At 40.2% G+C, this 22,064-nt stretch overlaps 1 protein-coding gene across 1 annotated transcript in view; it reads left to right on the forward strand.

Moving 5' to 3' along the window:
- Positions 1-22,064, forward strand: part of LOC126198825 (nose resistant to fluoxetine protein 6-like) — a 105,711-nt gene that overhangs the window by 25,346 nt on the left and 58,301 nt on the right. The window contains exon 4 of the mRNA XM_049935397.1: positions 3,402-3,598. Within this exon, the coding sequence (XP_049791354.1) occupies positions 3,402-3,598 (197 nt within the window). The remainder of the gene's footprint in view (positions 1-3,401; positions 3,599-22,064) is intronic.

A 22,064-nucleotide genomic window follows, 5' to 3' on the forward strand; every position in this document is an offset into this window, starting at 1 on the left:
CAAAATGCCGTTGATTTCTGACTCTAAAGTCACACCCACCCTCTGATACTTTTATTCGGCAGTACTGAGCAGACATTGATCACTCCAGATATTATCTATTTTCTGCGTCTTCCCACATGTTCAGAAACTTTAGTAAAGCACTGACGACCCTGAAAGCGAAACCATCACTGTTGCTTATTGTGATATGTGGACCAGAATATTTGCGAGTCTCTCCCTTAGACTCCTTCTCCGCCCTATCAATAGCTTGCATTCTGAGTTAACACTGTGGTGCACATAACTAGGGATGAAAGTAACTTTCGTTTAATATGTTACTGCCAAGTAACATAGCTCGATGGAACTTTGACTATGCACAGAAATAGCTGTTACAGTTCAGCATAGAAATTAGTTGAAGGACATAACAATGAAACGAAGAGAAGTGACACTTTTATTCAAATAATTACATTGAGGTCACAGCGATTCATGATGGACCATGGACGCTACAGAAAGAGGGACGTGGTTCTCCATAAGATGTGAGATCGCTACGGTCGGCAATACTTGCTCTGAAACATATTCCCATGTTAGCCACAAGGTTGCTAAGGAGTTCTTGACCTAGGACGTCACGTTTGTCCATCACCACGGTTGACAGGTGCTAGATGGTGACTGTGGACGTGCAACAATATGTCTTCCCAACGCATCCCATACGTGCCCGATAGAATTTGAGTCGGGGGAACGACCAGGCCGGTCCATTTGCCGAATACCCTCTCGTTACAAGAGTTCCTCCATCTACGCAGTTCGATGCGGCAGTGCATTGACATCCAAAAACATGAAATCCTGGTCGAACGCACTGCTGAAAAGACGCACATTGGGAACTACTACAGTGTCACATTAACTTTGACCGGCGGGGATACAGTGTACAAATATACGGAGGTCAGTACCCCAATGCAACATTATTCCACCCCACACCATAGCATCTGAACCACCAGAAAATATCATGTTTCATGGATGACAATGCGCGACCGCATCGAACAACGGTGGAGAAGCTCTTGTAATGAGAGGATCTTCAGTGGAATGACTGGTCTACCCGTTTCCACGACTTAGATCCTATACAGCATAGGAGTGAATGTGCTTTAAAGGCATGTTGCAGCTCGTCCACATGGGCCAGTGACCATCCAGCTGTAGTTAACCGCGCTGGTTGAGGAACGGAAGGCCCCACCACAAGATCTCGTAACCAACCTCGTAGCTAGCTAGCATGGGAGCACGTCGTATAGCATGCACTGACTTTTGTGGTGATCACACACTCAGTTAACAACCTTGGCCCACGTTTTGTAAAGTCGACGGAACCTTCATGAATTGCAGCTACTTAGGTATAATTGCTATCTTTGAATAGAAGTGTCATTTCTGCTCGTCTAATTGCGTTTACTTTTCGATTACCTTCTGTACTATACGGCAACAGTTCTTCCTATGTATGGTCCAAATTTCATCGAACTCCGCATTCTCTAGTTTCAAAAACTCTGTTTGGAGGGAACGACACAGTGCTGTTGCGAATGTAGGACGATAATATCGCTTATCTAAAACAAAAGAAAAGGAAGAAAAGGGGGAAATGCGGTAGAAGCTTCCTACCCTTGGCGTACAAAATGCATACTAACGAACGCGAGGTCGGTACCAGGCTGCAGCGGTGTTTCCTCCAGCAGTGTTTCGTAACACTGAACAACGTGCGTTTCTAATTACGTGGAATCGTTGGCTCCCAGTTTCTTCTCTCACACATTCATTTATGTTTCTTTCCATACTAGAGTTGCGCTCTACCAAAATTACTGTTCAGTGGTTTTTGTACAGTACATAAGTGATATAGTAAATGGTAGAATTACTCGTAATACTAGTAGCATTGGTAAGAAAAGGCACAAAAGTTCGTGTGAGAGAGAGGAACTGGAAGCGGACGACTTGTTTGTTTGTTTGTTTGTCTTGCACACTATTAGAACCGCACATCGTTCAGTGTTAGTCCGTAATGTGCTTTATATGATAAAATATAAATTTTCCTCCATGAGTAAAAAAAAAATTATTACTGCACCTTTCTTTAACCAAAACAGTGACTTTTGATACGCCTACACTTTACATGCATAAACACAAAAAGTCTATATAATTATTAATGTAATTTTGTACTAATAGAATTTTCATCATTTTCAAAGATAAGAATTTCCTGTTGTAATTGATAAGTGCGGCAGTTGCTTAGCAGAAACAGAAAATGTTTTATATAAGCTCGACGAAGTATTCAAGTGACGTTTGATATATTCTGTTTTGTAGTTTTTCAGGAAATTGCGTTTTCTGGTGCTATTGGATAAAGCTGTATTTGTTTTTACTTTTACCGCAACGTCCCTCTCTTTCACGTTACAAATAAAAAGTTTTGGAATACAACCTGAATTGACAATTAAATTTTTCTTTGATAATGTTTATTTGTAAGTAACAGACAGGAGGATAACAATGTAGAACAAAAATATTCCACAGGTTACGTGGCCCTTTGTACAGGTATATCCACATCCAGTTTCCAGACGGTTGACCGGTTGCACTTTCTGAGGGAACCTAGCTAGTAAGGTACTGATCGCATCCGAAAACAAAGCGATTGAAATGGGGTAACGCCTGACACATATGCAACACGCCTAATCTACAGGTAATGCGACTGCGAACTTACTGACCAAACTATGAAAACTACCGTAGATTATGCTTCGTTACGATAGTCTACGGTAGCCTACGGTAGTAAAATTTTTTTGTTTATTTATAGACGCAGTCACATTCTTATGACACAGTCATTACCGGTTTCGGCCATACAATGACCATCTTCAGACTCTAAAAGCGGCATACACTGAACACACGTTGATGCGTTGTCAACGCATGAACCTGTGTTCAGTGTATGCCGCTTTTAGAATCTGAAGATGGTCATTGTATGGCCGAAACCGGTTATGACTGTGTCATAAGAATGTGACTGCATCTATAAATAAAAAAAAAAAAATTTTACAAAATAATCAATCACTCACTCCATGGACAAAATGTCGTTTTTTCCAAAAGCCTACGGTAGCTTTACAACTCTGTTCCCTAATCATGCTGTTGGCAATTCTACCATGTACTTCATTTATGTATTGCATCAAAAATCACCAAACCATACTTTTGGTTGAAGGCAACATTTCGAGGAGGGCAAAGAGATAACCTGGTCCGCCAACAAACGTTTCCAATTAAACATGTTGAGCATTACGTCGCATAATTTGTCTCACGAGCACCAGATGTGTGTGGCTGTGGCCGACATTAGGTTTTCGCTAGACGCCACCTAGGTTCCCGTAAGTGCAACGTTTCAGATCCTGAAGCAGTTTTGCACAGAGTGTAATTGCATGTCGACTTCTCCGTGTGAGGACGTGTGTTTGGTGCGTGTGTTACAGGCTGGCGGCGGGCGGCGTGCGCCTTCTCGCTGCGCGCGTCCTGGAACACCCTCTTCAACGCCGGGGGCGGATCTGGGGGCGGCCGCTTCGAGTCCTTCGACGGGGTGCGGGTGCTGTCCATCCTCTGGATCGTGCTGGGCCACACCTACTACATGACCGCTGTGCAGCCGCTCGTCAACAGCATAGAGATCGTCGATGTGAGTATCACTGGCCAAGTGGCTGCTGGAACATTACGATTTTATCTTACCGCCTGAAGCACAGGATGCTATCGGCTGTCCTACAAGGATAAAAATAGATCTACCAGATGGTTACAACTGAAGTGCTGCTACTCACGGTCGTCCTCTACGGGCTTTAATTATCGTATGGCAACGAATCTTGGTGGACATGTTAATGGGTTAACGCGAAATCCACTAACACTGAAAAAAAAATTAGTTCCAATTTTGGCCACCAGGTGCAAATCTGGCACTGCGAATCCAAGAAAAGACGCAAAGAAATGTTTCCATATGTGATGGGTTAGGAAAGGGACGTGGGTGGAAATGGTCAAACAAGTGAGAAAGGCATAATATTGATTTTATTATTAACCATTTTACATGAAAACAGGTTTTCAACACAGCTGTGCTCATCCAAAATAAGGACCCACGTGCTGTACCAGAATGTCTCGATAACGTCCAAACATCGCAGTACAGGTCCTGTGGGTGCATTGTATTCAAAGACGGAACCAGAATAAAGATGCTTGTGAAACCACATAGGGAGAATGCAATTGGTCTTCGTGCACAACACGCTGTTTTATAGTACCTCAAATACCGCAGTTCTGTGTATTCACTGCGCGCTATAGTGTAATACGTGCCTTGTCACTGCACAGAATATTGCACGGCCACATGTCATCAACATCGATCAGTGCCAGAAACCGACGAGTAAATTCAGAACGGTGCTCTGGATCATGATGTTCCAGTCGCTGCATCGTCTGAATCTTGTACTGGTACCAATGTAAAACAAATAGCAAAGTTTTCCGTACTGTTGATATGGTATGGGGTGCACTAGCGCTACCCGGGGTAAACTTTGCATGGTCAGTTACAGGAATAGCGTGCATGGGGGCTTAATTAAAATATAATGAAAATAATTTTAATTTTTTGTTTTTAGTAGCTGTTTGTCCGATTACGAAGTCTCGTAACGGTTGGCCCTGACTAGTATTATTACGCTATCTGACTGCATAGAACAATAACAAAGAATGAAATGGAAATTTTCATTAACACAATTAATTAATTAAGTCCCCAGCAACTATAAAACCTACGAAACCAAAGCACAAGTGTAACTGTTCTGCGTGTGGAAGTATAACTCAACGTACGCATCTGGCACGGTTCTTCTTCAACAACACAAGAAATTTTAAATATCATTTATACTGAATTAATTAAAGAAAATAAAAATACCATAATTACTCAAGAGAACCAGAATTACACTCTAATCCAAGAACACAAGCCAGATACTTTGTTGACTGAACCTGTAATGACGCATTATTTAAAACATGGAAATAGTGAAAAATATATCAAGTTTCGTTACCTTCATATATTGACCAAAATCACTCTAATCATTACAATATATCTCCACACCGACTCGCTATTACCACATCTCAACAAGAACTTTTCAGTATCACATCTCAGCAAGCACTCCCTACTAGCACATCTGAACACGAACTGACTACTACGAGTCCTCGACAAGCACTCCCACTACGACATCTCAATAATCACCGCCAGTGGAGGCGGCGGAACAATGCTCTCTAGCGATCTCTGGCGCTGTGGCTCAGTGTAGCCACCTTTCATATGCCCTTCCTCCACGGCTAGAATTTGATGGTATTTTTGCCAGCATTGGTGGTGAAAATACCACCAAATTCGTCAAAAAAAATACAAACAAAAATAAAAGATAATATTAATACGTAAATATCATATAACTAGATAAAATTTTGGCTTTGCACTGACCTTTCAATAACCTATTATACAGAATACAGTAAGCAATACAAATTCTTTCATACATGTGACTTTACATAATAGTTTACACAAGTATTATGTGGTTAAACAATTCAATCAATAGCGTCAGCAATGACGAATATGTGCAGGTAAGAGTCTCATAACTTTTCACAAACAGTAATACACAAAAAATCAGTTTATACAAATATTCACATAAACGCTTTCCATAGCCCAAGAATAAGCAGTTGACAGTTCCAGCAGTAGCACCCAGCAATGGTCAACAGGTGCAGACACCAACAAGTGACATCATTTCAGTAGAAGCAGTCCATCAGTGGCACCCAGTAATGTTGAATAGGTGCAGACACCAACAAGTAACACCATTTCAGTATAAGCAATTCCATTAGTGGCACCAGCAATGTTGAGCAGGTGCAGACACCAACAAGTGACATCATTTCAGTAGAAGCAGTCCATCAGTGGCACCCAGCAATGTTGAGCAGGTGCAGACATCAACAAGTAACACCATTTCAGTAGAAGCAGTCCATCAGTGGTACCCAGCAATGTTGAGCAGGTGCAGACATCAACAAGTAACACCATTTCAGTAGAAGCAGTTCCATTAGTGGCACCAGCAATGTTGAGCAGGTACAGATATCAACAGGTGACATCTTTTCAGTAGAAACAGTCCATCAGTGGCACCCAGCAATGTTGAGCAGGTGCAGACATCAACAAGTCACATTTCTCAGCAGAAGCAGTTCCATAAAATTCACTAGCACTGATGACACTGTTCATCAGAGTTTATAAGCAGAAATTAAACATGTCCTAGCGGCACCAATCATGTAGAAAAGGTACAAGTAACAGTCCATAATTTTGTACAATCACTGATCACACAGTTCATCAGCAGAAATTAAACATGACTAAATGTCACGCATCATGTTGAAAAGTGCAGCACCATCACTAATCAGACAGTTCAGGCATGAACAATAGTTTGAATACACATACAATGCCTTTACGCTAAACATACAAATCATAACAAACACACAAATGATATCAGATAATTGTCCTATTAACTATTACAATACACAAATACCAGTAAACCTATAACATTTATGGGTGTCAGTGCAAGCCACTACCAACAAATAAAATAATATTTAGGAGATAGGTGGGTAGGATTAGGAAAGGAAAACACACAAAACACACTCACTCATCTTTCATCCACATTAAGTACTACTGTGTAATTGAATAGTGTTAACTGTGTAAATGTAACTCTGTCCAAGATTTGATGTTCATCATGTGTACCAAGTACTAGTGGCAGCAATGTATAACAGTCAATAATAGTTAAGTCAACGTCATAGTCATCATGTCAAGACCAATGTTTGCCAAGCCAGATCAAAATGTACGGTTGCTGAACAACTGTCAGTGTACGAAGATATGCAAATGCTTCCTCTCTCAAAAAAAAGTATATACTGCTTTGTGATTTGACGAAGTGTGTGTGTAGACAATCTTCCTTCTACTTGAGTGTTCTAGTCTGCCATCTTCATCCTCCTTGTTCCATATGGACCAACAAAAAAAATATGCTCCTCACTTACTTTACCTCTTATCCACCAAAACTCCAATAATCGTCAGCATAATCTCAATAATTCACTAATACCTCTTCAATACGTCGATACATATAAACCTTATCATCAATATCATTTACCTTACCTCTTGTCCACGAAAACTCCAATAATCATCACTTAATCTTAATACTTCAATAATATCTCTTCACTACATCGATATATATAAACCTCAGCACCAATATCATTTCACTTCCATAACAACTCTTTCCTCTAGTCAGTCTCCTCGAACAAGTACAGACAAAATCCTAGTGCAACTTCAATTCATCATCCCATACAATCCGAAGACACAGTGTCTACACACAACCTCTGTGTAATCCATCTGACCCAAATTTTCTACTCATTATAAATTATAAGACACATTTTGGTTCCTTGTCCATCATTAAATAAAAGAAATGCATACATGACCTCTAACAGCCTTTAGTTTGAATAACTTTCAGTAATTAAGTACGATTACGGAGTGTGAATGATCATAATATTTCACAGTGTGTACACCACTTCAAAAATTATGGCAAACAGAAGCAAACATATGGAGTATTTCTTGTGTCAAGTGTCACTTCCTATTTCAATTGCTCACGAAGAATGCAGTGTAATAACTGTTAATGGTCTAACCTAGCGTTGGTATGTCATGTCGTTAGCTTCCTTCCTATTAGCATAAATTTATACACCTTCCATAAAACCTCCAGCTCATGTGGCTTCTGTGAAGTTTCTTGTACTAATGTCGTTCGTCGAATTATAGCAGTTCATTTTCTTATCTTAAAAATATAAGGCACTGAGCATAAGCAAAACATGCAATAGCGAGTAAATATACCAGTAGAGAACAGAATGTCAACAAGTGGATGCAGCACAATTCTTACAACGAGGCTCTGCCAAGCGAACAATCTATAATTAATACCACAGTGTAACCTAAACTCTATGTTCGTACACTGTACATCATCATTGCTATATTCTAAATTGGAGAGTAGTTATGACAACAAAACAGAAATGTGTAAATATGCAATCCATACAAAAAGCAGCAAACATATATCTTACGTAATAAAAAAGTCATTAGCATCATATCAGCATAAGCAAATAAATGTTCGTATGTAATCTTAATAAGTAAACATGAAGGCGCAAGCAGATAAATCACAAAGTGTAACCTACATACATAACAGCACAACTAATAGGGTGACAATTATAATTTAAATAAATAAGCACAGCAGGCACATAATAAAAAAATATGACATCAGTGAAAAAGCAGTGCAGCCAAGCAATGCATAATATATACAAATAACAACCCTGTTCATTAGTCAATCATTGTCAAAATCAGTTAATGTGCGCAAGCACGTCGCTTCACTAGTAAATTCATAGAACATGAAATTTAGCACAAAGTATGAATCACGTAATCGCGAGCAGCAAATTACGTCTAAAGTACGTACCTAAGTGGAAATATGTTACCTGAAAAATAAACTCAATTAATCGTTACCTTTTTGGTTTTTTACTTCCTCTTTTTTTTTTTTTTTTTTTTTTTAAATTACATTCTTCCTGAAATTTTCTCCATAGCAAGTCCTCTTAACGTCGGACACACATAGAATTTACCTGAAGGTCTTAAATATTTTATACAACCGTATCCTGAAAAATACTGAACGTTAATAACATAATTTATCAAGTCACTATAGCTTTATACTGAATTTAGTCGGAGAAATTAGACTGTGTATTTGTTTACGTCTGTCAGTGCATTCGCACTGAGCGCTCGATCAGCTGTAGGCGCGTGACGTAGGAAGCGATTGTTTGCGGTCAACGACTGCCTTGTGCGGCGCGCCGACTTGACTGTTGCTTTGAGTATGTGCCGCCACCGGAACACGGCGCGGTATCCTTGTATTCTCTGCATGTTTACATGTAGCTGTTAGTTTCTCTAAAGTATGTCATTCCACAAAAATTTTAACGTTTCCTGTTGACATAATTTGCATTTGGGAAGAACAGATCGAATACGTTTTTCCATATTACTGAAGTAACAATTTTCTCGTAATTTATGAAAGCATTTTCTGGGACCAAACTGTGCATAACTGAAATGTATAAACGAGGTGTGGCCAAATCATCCAATCTAACAAAGCGTCTAAGAAAATTACAGACACCAAGGAAACTACGAACATCACGTTTTGTGGAAAGAACAGCATAATTACGAATTGCGTCTAGCTTCTCTGGATCAGGAAGAATACCTTCTGTAGAAATAATGTGACCGAGAAATTTCACATGAGAACGACCAAATTCAGATTTTTCCAAGTTCTCTGTAATGCCAACTCGTGCAAAATACGTAATAATGAATCCAAAATTTTGTTATGCTCACTCCAAGAACGTTTAGCAATAAGAATATCGTCAACATATGAAGTAATATTGTCACGAAGATAAACAGGTAAAATTTCATTTAAATTACGAATGAATGCTGCTGAAAATATAGTAAGTCCAAACGGTAATTTCCAAAGTCACTTTTGGGTAAAACAGTCAAATGCGGTTATTCTTTACCTGCTGTCTAGATAGATGGATAGTAGAAGAATTGTTTTTATAGATGCAAAGAATAGTGAAAGAGTAGGCAGCGGTGCAGAAAACTAAAAGGGAAAAAGCACCACTACAGCTCGGGGCCCTGTGGACGCTACGGCACATATTCACTTAATATAGTGAATCCCCTGAGGACTTTAATAGCTGCACATAATTTTCAGTTTGTGACTTAGTGGCACATCTGGCGGAAGTGCGTACGTAAATTGATCGAACCATGAACATGGATGTATGTCATTCTTAGAATTGCGGAAGATCTTAAATTTCCGAACAGTCAAGAAGTGTTTACAGTCAAAGTTTTCGCCTCGTGGCGACAAAGACCTACCGCGTCTGTCCCAGTCCGAATGTCGATTATTGTCAAGTTCGCGCGCTTGGCGCTCTCTTGTTGCATCCCATAAATAAAACAAATTACTTTCTTCAAACCCCTCTGCTATTTGTGATTCTAAATTTCTTTTGCTGTCTTTTCCTACAATTTCGCCTTCAATTTGTTTCACTTGCTTTCCTAATGCTTCAAATTCCCATTTAACGCGTTCATTAAATTTTCCGTGATTTTCAACATGCTTATTTATGCTCTGGTACTCTTCGGTTTCTGAAAATGGCAATGGAGCTATATCATCTGAATCTCTGTCCCCATTTAAACTAAGATTTGTCAATTGATCTGAAATCTCCTCAACTCTTTCCGATAAGTCACCTATTTTTTCTTTCTGTTTACTTACGTCTTCCGTAAGTGTCGCGACTCGGGTTTCAGTATTGACACATTTGGTAGTTAACTGTCCATATTGTTGTGTTAGGTTATTTAATCTGTCATTTGGTACGGATTCCTCGATTCTCTCAAATATTTCTTCCTTATCGTGTGCACGTTGTAAATTTAACTCTGAAAATTTTTGTACTATCACGCGATCTCTTTCCTCCTGTTCTCTATCCTGTTCCCTTTGTCTAATCTCTACTGCAATTAATCTATTATTGTGAGCATTCAAAATCGGTTGTACTTCTTCTCTGATTTCTTTCTTTAATTCATCTTTCATATTTTTGAAACATGTCCCTATTCGTGAATCTAACCGTGTTTCCATTGTTCCCATCTCAGTTTTTAATTCAGATCCAAACCGTGTTTCCATTGTTCCCATCCGTGTTTCCACTTGTGAGTCTAACCGTGTTGCCAAAGTTCCCATCTCTGTTTTAAATTCAGATCGTAACTGTGATCCCATTGTTCCCAGCTCAGTTTTAATTGTTCCTATTTGTGATCCCAAATTTAATATTGCACCCATCAACTGATCCATAATAGCCGGCTCGAAATTCTTTTCGCCCCTAACATTTCCCGCGAAACCAACTTCTTTCGTCATAGCTGTAAAGCTATCTGTGTTCGATACTATTTCAGAATCTTCTGTCGTTAATCTCGGATTCTGTGAATTTTCTGATTGAGAAAAATTTTGAAATGGTTCCGGACTATTTTCCCGACTTATTAAATTGTTTTCCACTTCATTATCCATCATACTGTTTTCCTCTGTTGGCGAGTTCGCCATGTTAACAATTTCGTCATTCTCACTATCCATCATTTTCGCCTTTTTCATTGATCGCGTAATCATTTACAAAACATACAAAACTCGTCACTGTACGGAAATTATACACAATGACTCTTTATCTCCAACAATACCATTCACTCGAAATGTTTCCCTCAAACACGATTAACGAACAATTGAAATAATTGCACTAAATCGTCAAACGCGTATACAAGACAACAATCAAATTCAGAGAAAAAAAAATACCATTAGAAGAATGACAATTACCAAATCTACACATGCAAAACAGACTACAATTACTAAATTACAAATTACTACAACAATACTACTGTCTACTATTTTTACAATCAGAAGAATTCCAAGGGACGATCCGAAGCAGCGGTCGCCACGTGCATGGGGGCTTAATTAATATATAATGAAAATAATTTTAATTTTTTGTTTTTAGTAGCTGTTTGTCCGATTACGAAGTCTCGTAACGGTTGGCCCTGACTAGTATTATTACGCTATCTGACTGCATAGAACAATAACAAAGAATGAAATGGAAATTTTCATTAACACAATTAATTAATTAAGTCCCCAGCAACTATAAAACCTACGAAACCAAAGCACAAGTGTAACTGTTCTGCGTGTGGAAGTATAACTCAACGTACGCATCTGGCACGGTTCTTCTTCAACAACACAAGAAATTTTAAATATCATTTATACTGAATTAATTAAAGAAAATAAAAATACCATAATTACTCAAGAGAACCAGAATTACACTCTAATCCAAGAACACAAGCCAGATGCTCTGTTGACTGAACCTGTAATGACGCATTATTTAAAACATGGAAATAATGAAAAATAAATCAAGTTTCGTTACCTTCATATATTGACCAAAATCACTCTAATCATTACAATATATCTCCACACCGACTCGCTATTACCACATCTCAACAAGAACTTTTCAGTATCACATCTCAGCAAGCACTCCCTACTAGCACATCTGAACACGAACTGACTACTACGAGTCCTCGACAAGCACTCCCACTACGACATCTCAATAATCACCGCCAGTGGAGGCGGCGGAACAATGCTCTCTAGCGATCTCTGGCGCTGTGGCTCAGTGTAGCCACCTTTCAAGCGACCTCGTTAAACTTCCGCCGGGATAGGACGCCTTCCTCTTCCAGGCGCCACATCATGCTCACCAGTATTTATTAGCTACTATAATCCATGAAATAACATCGGGTCTCTCCTCAGGCCTTTTAGTCGGTAATAGTCTCTCACTACAGCACTGAAATTGTTGCCGTTCACATAAAACAGTTTCACGAACAGCGCACGGTCTCTCTTCTCGATAGCCGTAGTGTTCATTCACATTATAGCTTGTCAAATGACAGCTTGGATGTCATAGCGTCATACAATGTACAGCGCCAGATTTGTGCCTGGTAGCTAAAAATTGGAACTAAATTTTTTCCAGCCTAAATCGGTTCGACATTAAGCATTAGCATATCTACCAAGTTTCGCTGCCAAACGATAATTACAGCCCTTACTGGGCCTCTGTTAGTAGCTGCACTTTGTGACCACCTGGTATACTACTAAGCGAGTATCGCGGAACCCGGAGCCTGAACCGACTTTCAGGTTGCCTGTATAATGGCTTCTAGGGGCAACAAAATTTGATTTTTATTATTTCGTATGTTTATTTCCAGAAATAAAAAATTTAAAATTCTCTCCTAATCACCTCATTAAGAGGTATAACGTTTTCCGAAAGATTAAACACATCAAGACACGTATTACAGTTACAAATTGTGCATGTTCTGAGGCGGCGCAACTAAACGCGAACAAAAACACAGAGTACATTTATCGAGTATTTGAATAAGACAGCGCTTAGAGACTTACAAAAGACTTACCACACAAGTTAGAACCCCAATTTTTTCCTCGCTGCCACCGACCACAAAAGGTGGAAGGAGAAAAGTTCGTCGTTTACTAGATTTTTGTTGTTCATGCAGTTAAACTTCAGCATCAGATGTGACTTTTTTTCTTCAGTACTTCTTTACCTCTAACTCTATTCGCAACACATTTCGCAGACAATATCCAAATATAACATTGAATGCACTTGCAAAATTATATGGTTTAGAAGTATGACATCGTAAACAGTGATATGCATTAAAAAATGGCTTTTGTTTCGAGCGGAGAGCAAATTACCCAGAATATACTCATCCAGTGTCCGATAACGAGAGCACTTAGAAACTTCCTACAAAGTTTGACACGTTGAGCGCGAAGCCGATTAAACCGGGCTTCCCGTTGAGGCGGCAGTCCCGCGGCCAGCGATCACTTGGCGTGTGTCATCGCATAAACTGGCGCATACTGATGCGCCTGCTAGGGCGGCAACCCACCTGACGAGCGGGCCGTGCTGGCCACCTAACAAACAGGCGCTACCGTGGAAAATCGCAACTGCTGCCAAAAAGCAAAGAAAATGTGAGGACACCACTTGACGGTTGTTGACTTTGCTTATAAACAAGCCTTGTCCGGTAACAAGACAACTTCCAAGAGACTATCAGTTATAAGAAGCCACACTTATGTAAGCAGGGACAAGTTTTCACAGCGATTATTTTCAAAAAGCTCAGATGCTCATCGTAGCAAAAATGTCGCGAGGAGAAGACAGTGATTAGTAGAGTGTGTTATTTGTACCACGGGAACGTCGTCGTGTAATGCAGTTGCCATCATTCGACAGTGATGATCCGTCTGATGTTTCAGTAAGGGATCAAAGCACGTGATAAGAACCTCGGGGCAATCAGCCGATTATGTCCAATTTACGAGAGCCCACGATGCCAAAGTCAGTGACTTCTTGTCACAGATAATGTACTTGAACATTTCAGCAAATATATATAATGGGTGCCAACAAACAAGGATGAAATAAAGCCGTTGTTTGGACTGATTTTGAGGAAGGAATTCGTGAAACTTCCATCCATACATTTATATTGGCTCCAAGATCCAACGTTTATTGAAACATTCCTGCTAAAGGTAATGAGCAGAAATCGTTTCGCAATTCTGTTGAGAATGCTCCATTTCACAGAAAATACGGAAGTTGATGCTTCGGATCTTCTCTCAAAAGTTCAGTTCATCATCGATGAACTGAATAAAAATTTAAGGAAACATTGTGATCCTGCCGAAATACTATGTATCAACCAGTCTTCAAAACCGTACCAAGAACGGATCACATTCAGGCAATATTTGAAACAAAAGAGACTGAGATATAGCAACGAAATGTTTCAATTGCGCTGCGATGATGAATATTGCTACAGTTTTCTGATTTACACTGGCGAAGTACATGACAAAGAAAGTACCATACATTTGGTTACTATTCGTCGACTAAATCGCAAGCTAATTCCCAAAAGAATTGTAATCACCAAAGTAAAACGCGGGGAATTGACTGAAAAAGAGAATACTCAAGAAATTACCTTCTGAAATGGAAAGACAAAAGAGACGTTTTGTTTCCGCCAACGGAAACGAAAAACGTGACCACCAAAGGAGGGTTTTATCGAAAACCAAAAGTTGTTACTACATATAATAAGGGAAAAATTACTGTTAATCTTTCTGATCAGATGAGTGCATATAGCAGTCCATTAAGAAAGATAGAATTTAATATTTTTTTGAATACCGCTGTATTGAATGCTTTGTATATATTCCAAGATGAGACGGGTTAGGAAATGTCAATCATAGTATTTCGGAAATAATTGGCAGAGGCGTTCACACGGTATTCACTTGAAGGAACTCCAGTCAGTAAGGATACAAGAAGCGGCAAACACCAGCTGCAAACAAAGGAAGGAAAGGAGCATAAAGTGGGTGGATATTGTTTTGCATGATGAAAGTCAAACACAAAAACAGACGGTCGCAGTGCAGCTAGAAATTTACGAAAATTACACTGCCAGGTCCAGGGGCTGACACCGCCACAACGAAGAGTCCACTGTCGCATGGGACATGGCGCACTGAACGCGATAAGCTTAATTTTCTAAACTTTCTCTTGCTTACATGCTTAACGTCAAATATTTAACACATTAACTCATTTGTAAAGTTATCAGGAGTCTGAAACTGTTTTATACATGATAGTTTGGTTCTTTACGAAATCCGAGGTTTACTGGTTGATATATATGCGATAATCTGCGAGGTATCGGAGGTACTTGTTGAAACACACTCAAAAAAATTGAACGTGATTGTAAATTAACAGAAGGTTACTATTTTCTCTGTTTCACTATGCAATGAATTTTCCAAGAAGCTATTTTCAATAATGTAACTACGTTATTGTTGTTGGTTTGAAGACCTGCTCGCTGGTCTATTTCGTACTTGGCTCTTTATCTTTTCATAACTACTGCAACACACACTCATTTAAACTTGCTTGTTCCCCCTGTAACGGCGTTAATCACAACACTTCATTCCCTCGCCCGCATCTCGTGGTCGTGCGGTAGCGTTCTCGCTTCCCACGCCCGGGTTCCCGGGTTCGATTCCCGGCGGGGTCAGGGATTTTCTCTGCCTCGTGATGGCTGGGTGTTGTGTGCTGTCCTTAGGTTAGTTAGGTTTAAGTAGTTCTAAGTTCTAGGGGACTTATGACCACAGCAGTTGAGTCCCATAGTGCTCAGAGCCATTTGAACCATTTTTGAACTTCATTCCCTCGGGTTTTGCCCCATCAACCGATCCGATCTTTTCCTCATGTTATCACACAAATTTCATCCCTCTACAATTCCATTTAGTACCTACTCATTAATAATCAATCTAACCGTTTACTGAGCACCACATTTCAGAAGCTTCTGATTCCTTTTTGTTTGAATAGTTTAACGTTCGTGATTCACTTTCGTACTCAAACTTCAGACAAATATCTACCTGGCGCTGAAATTAATATTGTGCGTTAATTTTTTTTCTTATTTCCTGTCCCTGAATTTTAATTCCCTTTTCAAATTTGTCCCAAGTTCCGTTACTGCTTGCACAGTGTATAAATGGCTACAATACTGTCTTAACGCCCTCTTATCTGCTGCTTGCCATTCATGTCCTTCGTCTATTGTAACTCCAGTCTGATTTCAATTCGAGTTGTAGACAGCCTTTTAAACCCGTATTTCATCTGTTCTACCATCTGAATTTTAAGTAGTTTATTTAGCTTAATATTGTCGAAAACTAGAACTAAACTCCCCGCGAACAGGCCACGAAGACCCAACGTTACCGACCAGCTGACGTGTCATTCTCAGCCCACAGGCGTCACTGGATGCGGATATGAAGGGGCATGTGGTCAGCACACCGCTCTCCCGGCCGAATGTCAGTTTCCGAGACCGGAGCCGCTACTTCTCAGTCAAGTAGCTCCTCAATTTGCCTCACAAGGACTGAGTGCACCCCGCTTGCCAACAGTGCTCGGCAGACCGGATGGTCACCCATCCAAGTGCTAGCACAGCTCGACAGCGCTTAACTGCGGTGATCTGAAGGGAACTGGTGTTACCACGGCGGCAAGGCTGTTGGCTAATATTGTCGAAAGCTTTCCCTTAATCTACAGATGCTATAAATTCGTTTCTTTCTTCAGTGTCTTCAACATAATCAGGATACATTAGCAGGAACAGGACAGGTTAATATCTCTAAGATAATTCAGCTTTCCACCTTGGCTGTATTATGAGCATTTCTACTCCACACCTATACTCCGCAAGCCACCTGGATTTGCGAAGGGTGCTTCTAGTACATCCCCCCCCCCCCTCTTCCTTTCACTGTCCCATGTCCCATTCATGAATGGCACGTGGAAAGAATGATTGTTGGGAAGCCTCTATTTTAGCTCTAATTTCTTGAATTTTCTCGGATTCGTCATTTCGAGTGTCTTATACGTGAGGAAACAATATGTTGTTAGACTCTCCAGACAATGAACTGCTTTTGCCATTGTGCCATTTAGCTTACTCGTAACAACTACATCTGTCGTTTAAATACACACGTGTTATGAGTAATACCTCGAAAGTGCCGTAATTGATTGTGGGAAGTTAAATTACTGCGATCGTAATAAGTCAAGATGGAAAATGGAATCGGCTTTAAATTTTATGACTGTAGCTCAATATACGAAAAGAACTTAATGCCAATATCTCAGTCCAAGAACGGTCATTAATTTTCTCTCCCTTCCCAGAGTGGTTCCTCCAAAAAAAGCTATGACCTATATCCGCCACTAACCTTATTCAAATGGGTTAAGACCCCGATGTTCCTTCCTCTTGTGGAATATTGCTGCACGGTGTGCGATCCTTATGCGATAGGATAGACGGAGGACATCGACAGTGAAGGGCAGCTGGTTTTGTATTATCTCACAACAGGGAAGATAGTTTCACGGGTTGATATTCGAATTAGGGTGGCAGTCATTAAAACAATGGCGTTTCTCGTTGCGGCCTGATCTTTTCAAGAAATTTCAATCACCATTTCTCCTCCGAATGCGAAAATAGTTTGACTTTGACCTAAACAGGAAGAAATGACAAGTCTTAATTAAGATAAATCAGTGCTCGCAAGGAAAAGCTTAAGTGTTCGTTTTTTCCCAGGTGCTGTTAGAGAGCGGAACGGTAAAAAAATAATCCGAAAGTGGCTCGATTAACCCTCTACCAGACACTTACGTGTGAATGCGGGTTAGTGGTGTGTGTGTGTGTGTGTGTGTGTGTGTGTGTGTGTGAGAGAGAGAGAGAGAGAGAGAGAGAGAGAGAGAGAGAGAGAGAGAGAGAGGGGTGGGGGGTAATTTCATCATGAGTCTGTTCCTTCATATAAACAGCGTAAAGCAGGGGTACAGTGGCTACATGATGTTACCGCAACACGTGCACATTTTCTGAGAAGCGAGTGCGTCTCACTGTCGCACCGAAACTTTCGTTCCCTAGCAATGTAGTTGTCTCGCAGTCTGTCACGCAACTATACGAAGGTGTTCCAAATCTGTCATCCGGTAGATGTTCGTGCGTGATGCTCATACTCTATCCACGCCTCTAACCCGTGTTCAGCTTCAGTTCTCAACACCGACCGAGGTAGCGCATGGATCACAACGGATCACCCATCGGGCGTTATGACGGTCGCTAGAGATCACTTCCAGTCAAATTCCATCAATAGCGTTGTATCTGATTCCATTATGTGTTCCGCAGTAACGTGTGCACCAGAAATAAAAGAATGAATGTTTGCAACTGCAAGTAATGCCTTGAAGTCGATCTCATGAGGTAAATAATTCTCGCCACATCCATTGCTTGTTTCGTTTTTAAATCTTGTCGCAGCCACATGACCCCCACAACGCTCCAGTCAGTTAATACACGTGTACCATCTGATGAACCGCTAGACGAACCAGTCACAGTAAATAAAAACTGAAGATTCGGAAAAGGCGACTAGTTGCAGTTATTTCTGGAAACCTTTAAATCCTATGGCGTTTCTTTGTCACTAATAAAGTAGACGTCAGTGGACGTTGTACTTTCAGGTCCTCCGCGATGGCTTGAAATAGTAAAAAATTAGAGATGGTAATGAACAGTCTGTTAAACGAACTCAGCTATGTACGCACCATTTCTGGGCTCAAATTTCTGTTCGAAGAGGTCAAATGCATCGTCAGTATCCACAATTTGTTAATTTTCGTCCTGTAGCAGACATCCTAGACTACCGATTTTATTTTCAAGCATTAATTTTATTTTAATAGTGAGTGTGGGAGCAGTTAAGAAAAAATGAAGTTCTTAATACCGTATTTTGTGTCCAAACATTAAAGGAAAAATGCATATGACTCAGTTCATATGGCACCAAGCTGTGCATTGGTGCTATAAACCTAGTCTAGTTAATCGGTCCGTTGCAGAGATTGGGCACGTCCTTAAGCGTAAAGCTTGCTTTCTGTATGACCGACAGAGTTGGCGCAGTGGTTAGCACACTGAAATCGCATTCGAAAGGGCGACTGTTCAAACCCGCATCCCGCTGTTGCTATATTTTCCGTGATTTTCCTAAATCGGATAAGTCAAACGCCGGGATGGTTTCTTCGAAAGGGCACGGCCGCTTTTCTTCTCCTTCCTTCCATAATCCGAGCTTGTGCTTCGTCGGTAATGACTTCGATGTCGGCGGGACGCCTCCTTCCCTCTTCCTCCTCCTCCTCCTCCTCGCTTTCGATATGAAGCGTTCGAACCCGGTAATAGAGTAAGACATGAATTTCTCTCCTGGTTCCGAGTGACCTCTGGCGGAGGATTGTGAAGTTACGTAGCTCACGCTGCAGTCGCTAGATGGCGCGCACGTCTCGGAAAGCGCAGAAGCCTTCGATACGCCTGCATGAATGAGTCTAGACCTCATACGGGCAAGGACGCCGATTATCACGAGGAAGGCTACGTGTTCGGAACGGAGGCACACATTTTGTATAGGCTTTGACTGATAACGTTCACAGTCAGACTACATAGCTGCTAAGAAATCAGTGAATGAAGTACGTCTGATTGCTTCAATGAAAAAGGATAGACATGTATTTTGTCTTTATAGGCTAATAACGTCGGATATGTTCGAATCAAGAAGTGTATTGGAATGAGAAAGCTGCTGACTGAAACCACATTTGATCAATCCTAATCTTATTAAAATCTGAAATAAAATTTTGTCCCGTGAATGTGTCATGAAAAGCGAAAATTTGTACTGGACCAGTATTCCAAACTGGATTTATTGCTTTTAGTGAGTAGTCGCCATAGCCATTTTTTAAAAAATGTATTTCTTTTAGTCACTAGGCTATCTCAGCGTGCCTCAACGCCTGATGAAAATTTTCGCCGTCACCGATGTTTCCTCCTACGACCTCAGAATAGTACAATCAGAGCTTCTCCCACGGGGCGTATGGAGGAATGGTTTTTGAAGAGAACCGTTAACTTACCATGCCATTGGGACTTATACCAGATGCACGGAAACGACGAGAATGATTCATTGTGGCGCATACTTCGTTGGAGTACCGTGTCGTACAAAATTTTTAACATGTTTCTTTTTCAAGAAGTTCAAAGTGCTTTTCTTTATTGTTATTCCTTCCGCAATGTTCTCAGTTCAGTTAAATTCTCTTCTGTATTTTCGTAAATATAAACAAAAGTTTGTTGTCTGTGAACTCTGATTGATACTGCTGTATCACTGCTTCAACCACATAGCGTACCAGTTAGTTACAACGCTAAACCATGGGACTCGTATTTTCTGCTGAGCACAGTCTTAGTAAATTAATTCTGCTGTGTTTCATTACTGCTGAAAACAATATTTACAACGTCCACATTCGCTTCTGAGGTTTGCTTAGAGATCACAATGGTAATTTTGTACAACATCCCGTACTACAATTTTCTTATTTCTCTTGACTTTTCGTTTTTGTTTATATTGGCTACGTCATGTATTACGTTACACTTCGACCTATACTAAAACGACTCATTGTTGCCAAGTTCTTTGGCATCTTAATCCTTCCGACTGAGGCTAATGTGTTGTCAATGGCTCTAAATTACTGAACTATAATTCAAAATGACTTCACTGCAAACATTTTTTGCTTTCTTGAAACTCAGCTTATCATGCCGAGGAACTATAGATTCTCAATGTATTCAATTGATATTATTATGCTTAGGTCAGAAGTATCAAACATAGAACTGATTATCTGCTACGTCCATCAACTCTAGCTTTCAAAACAAAAAAATGGTTCTGAGCACTATGGGACCTAACATCTTTGGTCATGAGTCCCCTAGAACTTAGAACTACTTAAACCTAACTAACCTAAGGACAGCACACAACACCCAGCCATCACGAGGCAGAGAAAATCCCTGACCCCGCCGGGAATCGAACCCGGGAACCCGGGCGTGGGAAGCGAGAACGCTACCGCACGACCACGAGATGCGGGCTTTCAAAACAATAGCGGCACATCTCTCATATGACATTACGCATATTTCCTGTATTCTTTGCTCAACGATGAATAATGTTCAGATTCTTAAAGAAGTCAATGATTATAGTAGCTATGATGAACCGGCTGATGTTAGTCAAGGCAGAGATTAAGGCGGGAAACCACATTAGGAGGCTGTTTGACACAGATTTTTTGGGGTGGGAAGAATTAATTAGAATTTAATCAAATTTTGACATCATGTCATTCATATTTCGAGCAGTTTTTGTGAATTTTTTTTGAATAATTTCAACCAAAAGTAACAAAGTTACGCTGTGATGTCCGCTGAAGTTTGTGAGTATAGTTCTCCAATTGCGTGCAGTGTAACCATTCAGGTTTTCATCTGAAATCAAAATGGTTTTGATTTTACATTGATAACTCATTGTCTAAGAAAATGAACCTCAATGCAGGCGAAAATAAAGAAAATTAAAAATTTTGCTGGCGTTGGAATAATTTACTTAGATTTTCACGATTCTTTCTCTAATTATGCAAAGAAAAATACCGTTAAAATCATGATATCATCTCATAAGTTGGTTCATATAATTCGTAATTTTATAAAGAATCGTACTATCAGTTTTCATAATGATCAGTTCTATGCTTTTTGAGTTAGACTGTACGCAAATGAGAAAAATGTCATTTCGAGGTAACCGCGTTTGAAAAATAAATTCTCAGAAAATAGAAATTCAAGGAAGTTATAAATGTAAAATGTTTACCGATTTATCTGCGATTTGAGCACCATATAATAAGCCTCCTCCTTCCTCATAGGCTTCGTTTTGCGATTGCACCAGTGCTTTCCGGCCTTCCTTCGATTCCAATGAATTACGTCGGTTCTGCCGGCTCACGCGCTGGTTTTCCATTTGTTCGACATAATTGAAGTTTTGTGTGTCTACTACGAATCCTGCCTCGTTCATGAACATCAGAAGAGATGAATTTCCTTCATTGAATATGTAGTGTCGGCAGACTTGCCAACACTACGCACACTAATTGAAAGAGGCGGCCAAGATGCACGCGCTAACTCACGAAGGATGGAGTGAGGTCTGAAACAGGATACGTAATGAATGTTATAAAGAAAAGTACGTAGCTTCTTGAATACTTAACTTTAATCCATCCTTTGTATACATCGTTCTTGATGAGACATCTGGAGATTGTGGCGATACAAGTGAGGCTCTTTAGATACAAGCTATCTAAGGCTA

The sequence above is a fragment of the Schistocerca nitens genome, chromosome 8 (assembly GCF_023898315.1).
Source record: "Schistocerca nitens isolate TAMUIC-IGC-003100 chromosome 8, iqSchNite1.1, whole genome shotgun sequence".
Classification (NCBI taxonomy): domain Eukaryota; kingdom Metazoa; phylum Arthropoda; class Insecta; order Orthoptera; family Acrididae; genus Schistocerca; species Schistocerca nitens.